Genomic DNA, 9,314 nt, shown 5'->3' on the forward strand with positions numbered 1-9,314 from the left:
AAAGCTGCAATGAGAACTCTGCCAGTCTCCCAAGTATCACTGGTTAATTGTTCTTAGATGGTAACCAGACTTTCTCCTACTCAGAGCACGGTCCAAAAGGTCGTAAAACAATTAACCAAAGGTCATAAAAAGGGAACTAATGCTTTATCGTAAGTGCTAGGACAGAAGATAAAATATCGACTGGGCTTATCTATACAAAACTTCACTAATAACTTAGTTATGTTTTTAAACCTTCAGTGAACCTGTGGAGCCCAGACAGATGATGGATGTTTAGCTAGATAATCACTCCTAATGGATATGCATGTAAACATTCGCCGTTGTAAACTTCTATTTCAATTTATGATTTGATTTTTTTGTGTGAACTTGTGATGCACTTTGTAACACGTGACCGTGTGTTCTGAATGATGTTTAAGGGCGGAGGACAAAGAGAAGAGTGAGAACTGGGGACAGGGGTGAGAGGAACGGAGGTGAGAAGAAACTAAGCTGAGGAGAAGGTTTGAGACAGAACACTTTTTAGATTAGAAGGAGAATGCAGAGTGGAGTAACTTAGAAATGATAGGTAACATAAAATACTAAGAGAGCAATGTGCAGAATGCAGAGGGAAAGAGGAAGAAAGAAGATGTCGCAGAGAGCAGAAGGAGCAGGCAGGCTTTTCCTTATCATGGGACAGAACAGGCCCCATGGTAAGGACGAGGCAGGTTTAGTCTTATTAAAAGGAACAAAGCTTTTTTTTTTTTTCTTACAAACATGGGTTCAATTCATTTAACATTAAAAAGGGTGGAAGCCTTTTCTTTCTCTATGTAATAAAGATTGGAGTGCATTTTTTCATCCAGAATGAGTGAGTTCTTTCTGCACCAGTGCTTAGTCGTTTACTCCATATGCATATGTAAGTATGGATGTGTGTGTGAATATGTAATTGTGAGAATGTGTGTGTGTATGTGTGTGTGTGTGTGTGTGTGTGTGTGTGTGTGTAATTGTGAGAATGCATGCAAGCTTGGCTCGGCTGGGTTTGAATGAAAATGAATAAATGAGCATGAATGAAGCTGAATATGAATTTATGTGAGATTATGCATATTTGCTTATGTTAAAGTTTTTCCTTCTGCGAGTGTTATTCTCTTCTCCAGGTTCAGTAGAAGTTTATTGCTCCAAACTTCCCCCTAGCCTGACAAGCAAGAGGCATCTGGACAATAGGGAAAAGGCTCTAGCAAGGAATCCTTTACTTAATCTCCTGCTGTGTTAGGATGAGGTGCTGAGTGCCAGAGACAGCAGTTTCTGGCCTCAGAGGAACACAGAAGGCAGGTCAGCTACAATAGCATAGTAACTCAGACTTAGATAAGTAAAGTTTTTATTATACAGCAACCTTAAATTTTTCTCTTACCCCAGAATCTCTGTAAGATAAAGTCTGACCCTCCGCCTATGCTCTTCCCCCTCTTCTGCCTCAAGAAGAACCAACAAGAAAGAAGAAACCCCTCACCCTGGGGCTGTCCCCCCCCGGCACTTTGCATCACCCCACATAAAGTTGATCTGCCTCCTTGAAGCTGGTCCCCATGTGTTAGCATTACTGTAAGTACTCACAGGGCTTCTGAACCCCTCATCTGTTGCCCCTGCTCCCTTTGCCCATGTGGACCAACATAGACTATCGATCCCTGGGGGCAGGGAGGGTCACAATTAATGGACTACAGACTGAATGAGAGACCTTGACTCAAAAAAAAAAAAAAAATGAGGGAGAGGGCCGGTGAGATGGCTTGGTGTACTTACTGATGTTGCAGAGAACAATGGGGCCTTCCTCAGGCCAGAGGGGCCTGGCTCAAGGACCCAGATCACCAAAAGTCAACTGTGACTCTCAAGTTCATTGCCTGGTGTCAATGATGATTAATGATATGGGCACACACGGGAGCAAGCAAGAGAAGATTTTGTTAAGGAAAAGTTAACATGAGAGAAATTCCTGAGTGTAAGAAAGGTCCCAAGAGGAAGAAAAAAAGCACAGAGCTAACTTGGCTTTTCATAGGACCAACAGCAAGAATTAGACAGAACTGGATGGCAGGAACTGAGATCATTTTTACTGAGATTGGTTCATTTCCTGGCGTATCAAGGGCCAAGACACTTGGGGTCTTGGCATGTCCCCTTGGCCTAGCTGAAGAGATAGATGACCACACACTGACCCCACACTCCTGCCCAGGTTGGAAGACAGCCATAAACTGAAGTCTGTCTATCATTGACGTTTGCTTTCTTAGTTCTGTCTTTGGCTTCTCTGCTGCCTGCCAACCCTGGCCAGAGTTGCCAGTAGCCAACCTTGGAGGTACTGTTGACTTTGGCTGACATCTTGCAGGCTGTCAGTTAAACTAAACTCTACTGTGTGGTCTTTGTATTTTCCCCATGGGCTGGTTCCTTTGTTACCTGTGGAGTTGATAATTCCTGCTTTCCTTTGCAAAACCCCCCAAAAGCACCCTGCTGGGTGGTCCCTTCTCATCACTCATCTCTGGGACTCGAATCATAAGGCAAACCTGGCACCCTGGAAGGAAGGGATGAAGGATTGGAAAATAATCCTGTCATAGACTACATATACGACCTGCTAACATGCCTCCACTGTTCTTGTGGACCTGGAGCATCCTTCAGGTAATGGTGGATGAGCTGAAGGACACCCATGTGGCTAGGACTGTTGGCCACTGACCAAATGTACACAAATAGCTAACACCATGAAGATGCACATGTGTAGGCACCTCTATTGACTACTTTCAGAAGAGCACAAGCCACAAAAGGCACATGTCCTCAGTTTACCTTGTACTAACTCTTTCACACCCTCCCCTCTCCCAGCTGTCACACTTCAGCTTCTGGTGTGTACAGATGGCACTGGTGCCCTTGGAAGCTGCATAAGATCTAGACCCACAATTGGGATAGGGGGCTGTTAGTGTTCTATTGCTATGAAGAGACACCTTGACCATGGCAAATCTTATAAAAGAAGGCATTTAATTGGGGATTGCCCACAGTTGCAAAGCTTAGTCCATGATCATCACGATGGGGAGCATAGTAGGGCATGCATGGTGCTGGAGAGTTCTACCTCCGGATCATCAGGTAACTTGATTGACAGACTCAGTGTCACCAGTGTGGCTCAAAAGGAAGGAATTGGGACATCCATGACACAAGGGTTTGCCTCTCTGGTCTGGCCAGTGCCTGACAGTGATGTGTCTTGGGAAACAAAGGCAAGAACTCATTAACACTCTCAGCCTGAAGCAATACTCCAGTTGCCATTCCAAAGTTGATCCTGTTAATTAGCGCAAATAGTGCAGCCTTGGACTCTTGGTGTGTGTCAATCAGCTCTCTTGGTATGAAGCCAAATGACAAAATCAATATTGCGTGAGGAAAACAAGAAATGTGTTGGGATGGCTGTAGGAGGATGGTGCTGATGCTAAGGTCCTATTCCCCAATTGGTTCTTGATCCATCAATAAAGATGCTGGTGACCAATGAGCAGGGCAGAATAGGCGGGACTTCCATGTCCACACAGGCAAGCTAGCAGACACAGGGGAGAGAGGATCGAGAGAACTGGGGAGGAGAAGGAGGGAGTAGCTACAAGAGATAAAGCCAACCAACCATGTGAGTTTTCAGTTAGAGTGGCCAATGGCCACTGTATCTGATTATGCCTGAAGTAGCAGGGGAGGTTTAGAAGTGCCCAGAAATTGAGCCAATAAAGCAGGCTGAACAACTGAGCAACGTGTGAGTGTCTGTGTTTTTCATCTGCGGATCTGAGGGAACCTGCATGGGGGGCTGGTAGAGCTGCCGGGTCCCGGAGCTTAAGGTGGGGTAGCAAAAACTACATGCAACAGATGACATCTAAATTACCCTAAATCAGCAGAAAGCTGGAGAAACGGCTTGGGAAATAAGAAGATTAAAACACACACATTCACACTCACACACACATACTCACACACACATGCGCACACACACACACACACAGTGTCTGAGGCAGAACTCGGACACCTGTTACCATTCCCTACCTTGGAGGAAATCAGGTGCAGTCACCGAGAATGTATTCTGACACCCGAGAGTATTTCGTCACTTGCTCCAGATCTGGGATCCCAAGTTGGAGCAGATGTTTACCCACTACACGTGGCTTAGGATCCATGGACACCAGGAGAGGGATGCTGAGGGAGCATCTCATCTGTCTTTACATAGAAACATCTGGCCAATCTTCCTTATAGAAACATCTGGCCAATCTTCCTTAGTAACATCAAGCCACAGGGAAGCCACAGACTGGGGAGAGAGGAGGGGTGGAGCAGCTCTGTCATGACCCCATCATCACAACTCAGAGATCTGCCTGCCTCTGCCTACCAAGTGCTGGGGTTACAGATATTGTGCTTCCATGCCCAACCCTAAGAAACGCTATACTCAATGGAAGAACATGGCTTTGTGGCCACCAGGACTCTGCCCTCCCCAGCAGCCTGGTGTTTCCAAGATGCTTCAGAACCAGGGGGCAGGGAGAGAGGCCGTGCTTATCCACATATGATCCATGCCCCACCAAGGCTGGCTCCTTGCCATTTAATGACTCTCAACCCTGGAAGGGACCGCATGGGACTCTACTGAAATGGCCAGGAGAGGATTCAGCATGGGTAAGCTGGAACAAGCCGGCTTGAGGACAGAGTGCTGCCTTGTGGGACAAGCTGTGCAGGGATCCCTGCAGCCACCATGACAGGAAGAGTAACAATCTATAAGAGGCAAGAAAGGTAATTTGATTCAATACAACTAAGTAGCCAGTGTTGGTTCAAACTGTAGGAGTCTAGCCCCAAGTAGTTTATTTTAGACATATTGAAGCACGCTGCAAGCTGGTGAACACTTTCGTGGTGATAATTAACTCAATCCTATGTGCACAATAAAGCTTAAGACATGACTACATCAAACTCTTTCTGTATATGTGACATCTTTCATAACCATGGGTTCTATAGATAGACAAGTTCACAGTAAGGATCTAGAGGGAAGATCCGGTGTGGTCTTGGACACAAAATAGCACAAAGGTCACCAAACTATTAACCGTGTCTGCTCCCAGTCTTCTGGGCAGATAACAGGCTATACGTCCCTTCCTTTAAAGGATCAACCCTGTTGCTAACCTTCCTGGGTCCCCTGGTGCTTATCTGTGAGCAGAAGAACCTCTGTGACTCCTACAAGGCTGTGATCTGCCCTTGGACTGAGCACACTGCCTCATGGGAAGGGGCTGTGGATCTAGCAGTTAGGTGGTTAGGAGAAGGGCGGATGCTCTCCTATCTCACATCCTGAAACATGCTCTAACGTTTTGTTTTCCTTACCTATGACTTTGGGACCTTCACTCTGGGATGCCCCCCTAGATCTCCCCCAACTCATGAAGAAGCTGTGTCTCTGAGAAGGTATGTCTCTTGACCACAGGCTGGCCGCCCTCAATACACCACAAAGTCTCTTGACCTGTCAGTCCAATCTGGGTCACTCCCCATCCCTAAATCAATCTCCACCCCAGCACACCCTAGAGAGTGTCAATGGAATTTCACTGGTCCTCAAAGGCACCCTGGCCCCTTGACAACTGTCGTGCCCACTCTGCTGTCACCTCCACCCGTCACCACCACCATGGTCATCCTAGGAAGTCACACTGGCTCTTCCACATCCAGAATTCTTCCTCTGGCTTTCTCCCATTTCCAGCGTGTCAGATTCCCTGCGTTCTCCTTGCTTGCTCTGACACAGCTCTCTTTATTCAAGCCTCCAAAGCTCTTTACTCCAAAACTGACTGTTCCCTCCCACCCCCGCACTCTCTAGTCCCCTCTGGTCCCTTGTTTCAGGCTCCCATTCTTTTTCCTTCACTCCCTTAGCTACCGGCACTGATCTTACAATGCTCAGCTAGAGAAAATGCCGAACTCTGGTGGCTAAGCAATTAAGAGTACTGGCTGTCCTGCTGAGGATATGAGTTCAATTCCCAGTATCTACATCAAGCAATTCACAACCTCCTGTAACTCCAACTCTGGGAAACCTGATGCCCTCTTCTGGCCTCGGAGGGTACCTACACCCACATTCTCAGATACACACATATACATATAAACAAAACCACAACAAAGTGTTTTGAAAAGAACAAATGTCTAAGTCCTGAACTGCATGGGTCTGATTCCCTCTCACAAAAATGCTTCAGTCTCTAGACCCAGAACACCTCCCCATCTTCTGTACTGCTTTGGGGGAGGAAGCATGTTACCGCCTTGAGCCTGCCTGCAAACCGTCATACATCTGGATGAGCGCCTCCAGTTTCTCCTCCAGCTCCTGAGCCTGCTGCCTCAACTCCTCGGCAGACTTTGCTTTTGTGCCCTTGTGCAAATTCTTGGACTGTTTCACAAGGCTGATCACATCCCCAACGAGGGACACACCTGCAGTGGCTATACCCATGATCCGGGCTCTTCTGCTCATTGCCAGGGCAGTGCCTTTAAAGGCTTTCTTCACATGCTTACCACTTTGGGCAGGGGTGCTCCCCATGGCCATGAGACGCTTGGCACTAGCTGCTAAGGCAGGGTTGGCTTTGGTGAGCTTGATGGCATAGATGCTCTGCTCAATGCACCGTAGGACACGGCAGCAATTCTCAGATAAGGACAAGACCTGGGGTCCTGAATGAACCACAGTGTCTGCAACCATCTTCACTTTGGCCATACCGGTTGACACCAGGTGGCTGGCTTCCGTTTTGGCTAATGACTTACTTGTGTAGTCCACGATCCCAGAGGAGACACTAGTCACAGCCGCTGCTGCTCCCAGGCCCATCCCTGTTGCCAAGAGTACCAGACTGATCCCAGCTGTCACGGGTACCAGAGTGAGGCCAAGGAGGGTCAGGATGCCAGACACAGTGCTGGTGGAGCCGGCCACCACCTTGGAGATGGTGCAGTCCCTGTGCACCTTGTCAACCTTGTCTGCCAGGGTGCGGAGCTTCCCAATGTGTCCCTCCAGCTCCAGTTTCACCTGGGGAAACGCATCCATAAACCTCTCCATGTCCTGCAGGTCACGTTGGAGCCTTTCCTGGTCTTCCACGGCCAGGTTTGCTGTGAGCGCATGGAGGGCGTCACGTAACGTGTCTGCATCAGCTCTGTAACGGGCATCAAGTGATTAAGAGAAATAGTTTAGCTAGGGATTTAGGTCAGTGGTAGAGAGTTTGCCTAATACACATGGGGCTCTAGATTCCATCCTCGGCACCAAAAAAAAAATAAAAATAAAAATGAACATAAACAGTTTGTTATAGGTTCCATAACATGTAGTCTGCCCAGGGGACAGCATGCTCACTGTGACTCGGGAGGGATTTCACAGACACACAGGACCTTTCTTCTGATGGTGAACGCTTAGTAATTGTAAATGGTCCTTAGTCAATAGAGGATACTGAGTAAAAGTTGTGTTAAGTTGCTCTTCATGGAGCTGGAGAGTTGGCTCCACATTTAAGAGTGTTTGGTGCACAGTCTACAGAACTGGAATTTGGTTGGACCTCAGCACTCATGGTGAGAGGCTCAGGAGCACCTATCACTCCAACTTCAGGGAATCTGGCACCCTCTTGTGGCCTCTGTAGGTCTGTACATGTGCCTATTCACACACAGTCTTGTCTGTCACAGACAGAGGTCTTTGCATGTGCCTATTCACAGACAGACAGACAGAGGTCTATGCATGTGCATATTCACAGACAGACAGACAGATAGATAATTAAAAAGTTAATAAATTGCCAAGCATGATGGGGCACTCCTTTAATCCCAGCATTTAGGAGGCAGAGGCAGGCAGATATCTGCGAGTTCAAAGTCAGCTTGATCTACAGATTGAATTCCAGGATAGCCAGAGCTATGTGAAAAGACTCTGTCTCAATAAATACATAATATAATAAATCTTGTTTGTTTTGTTTGCTTAAGATGCTATTGCTCTGGCAGTTAGAGAGATGGCTCAGCAGCTAAGAGCACTGTCTGCTCTTCCAGAGGACCCAGGTTTGATTCCCAGCACTCACATGGCAGCTCACAATTGTCTGTAACTACAGTTCTAGGGACTCCAATGCCCTCTTCTGGTCTCTGTGGGCACTAGGTCCGCACATATACGCACAGTCAAAGACATATAAAATAGAAATAAATAATTCTTTTTTAAAAACCATTTAAAAGATATTCTTTGGGGGTGGAGATCAGCACAGTAAGTAAAGTGCTTGCCTAGCATGCATGAGGCCCTGGGGTCTAGCACTGCATAGAACCAGGCCTACTGATGCACATCGATAATTCTAGCCCTTGGTAGGTAGAGGCAGGAGGATCAGAAGTTCAAGATGGTCTTTGGTTATGTCTGAGTTCAAGGCTAATGTCAGACCTTGTTAGAAAAAAATAAAATAAAATAAAATAAAATGCCCTGAGCGCCAAGCATTGGATAAAGTAGAGATGGCTTCTGACTCAAGGGTAACACTATGACCATTGCTACATTTATCAGGGGCGGGGATGAATTAGGGGTGGGGTGGGGTGGGGGAACAACTCTGCTAATGAACACAGGGAGCAGGACTGGTGTATAAGTCACCCTTAATTCATGGAACGTTTGCAAGTGTGTCATGAAGTGCCTTCCTTTTGCCCTCCACTGCTGAGATACAATCAGTAGGCCCGGTCATGACCTGCCTACCAGGACTATCTGCATCTGGCAGGGGACTTTGGCTGGAAGTTCATTTGAACTGAGCCACCGTGAGTGAGTGAGTGAGTGAGTGAGTGAGTGAGTGAGTGAGTGAGTAAGTGAATGAGTGAGTGAGTGAATGAGTGAATGAGTGAGTGAGTGAATGATTGAGTGAGTGAATGAGTGAGTGAATGAGTGAGTAAATGAGTGAGTGAGTGAGTGAATGAGTGAGTGAGTAAATGAGTGAGTGAGTGAATGAGTGAATGAGTGAGTGAATGAGTGAGTGAGTGAGTGAGTGAACTAGTGAGTGAATGAGTGAGTGAACGAGTGAGTGAATGAGTGAGTGAACGAGTGAGTGAATGAGTGAGTGAACGAGTGAGTGAATGAGTGAGTGAACGAGTGAGTGAATGAGTGAGTGAGTGAATGAGTGAGTGAGTGAACAAGTGAGTGAATGAGTGAGTGAATGGGTGAGTGAATGAGTGAGTGAATGAATGAGTGAGTGAGTGAATGAGTGAATGAGTGAATGAGTGAGTGAGTGAATGAGTGAATGAGTGAGTGAGCAAGTGAGTGAGTGAATGAGTGAGTGAGTGAATGAGTGAGTGAGTGAATGAGTGAGTGAGTGAGTGAGTGAATGAGTGAGTGAATGAGTAAGTGAGTGAGTGAGTGAATGAGTGAGTGAGTGAATGAGTGAGTGAATGAGTGAGTGAGTGAGTGA

The 9,314-nt window shown here is 46.8% G+C and overlaps 1 protein-coding gene across 2 annotated transcripts in view; it reads right to left on the reverse strand.

Annotated features, from left to right (window-relative positions):
- Positions 1–5,465: 5,465 nt before the first annotated feature.
- The window catches only part of LOC110311037 (apolipoprotein L2-like), a 9,433-nt gene continuing 5,584 nt past the window's right edge, over positions 5,466–9,314 (reverse strand). Inside the window, exon 4 of one of the 2 annotated variants that reach the window (XM_021184271.2) lies at positions 5,466–7,073. In XM_021184271.2, coding sequence (XP_021039930.1) covers positions 6,197–7,073 — 877 coding nt within the window. In that variant the 3' untranslated portion in view covers positions 5,466–6,196. The remainder of the gene's footprint in view (positions 7,074–9,314) is intronic. The other variant, XM_029470065.1, reaches the window with a different exon arrangement.

This window comes from Mus caroli, chromosome 15 (assembly GCF_900094665.2).
Source record: "Mus caroli chromosome 15, CAROLI_EIJ_v1.1, whole genome shotgun sequence".
NCBI lineage: Eukaryota > Metazoa > Chordata > Mammalia > Rodentia > Muridae > Mus > Mus caroli.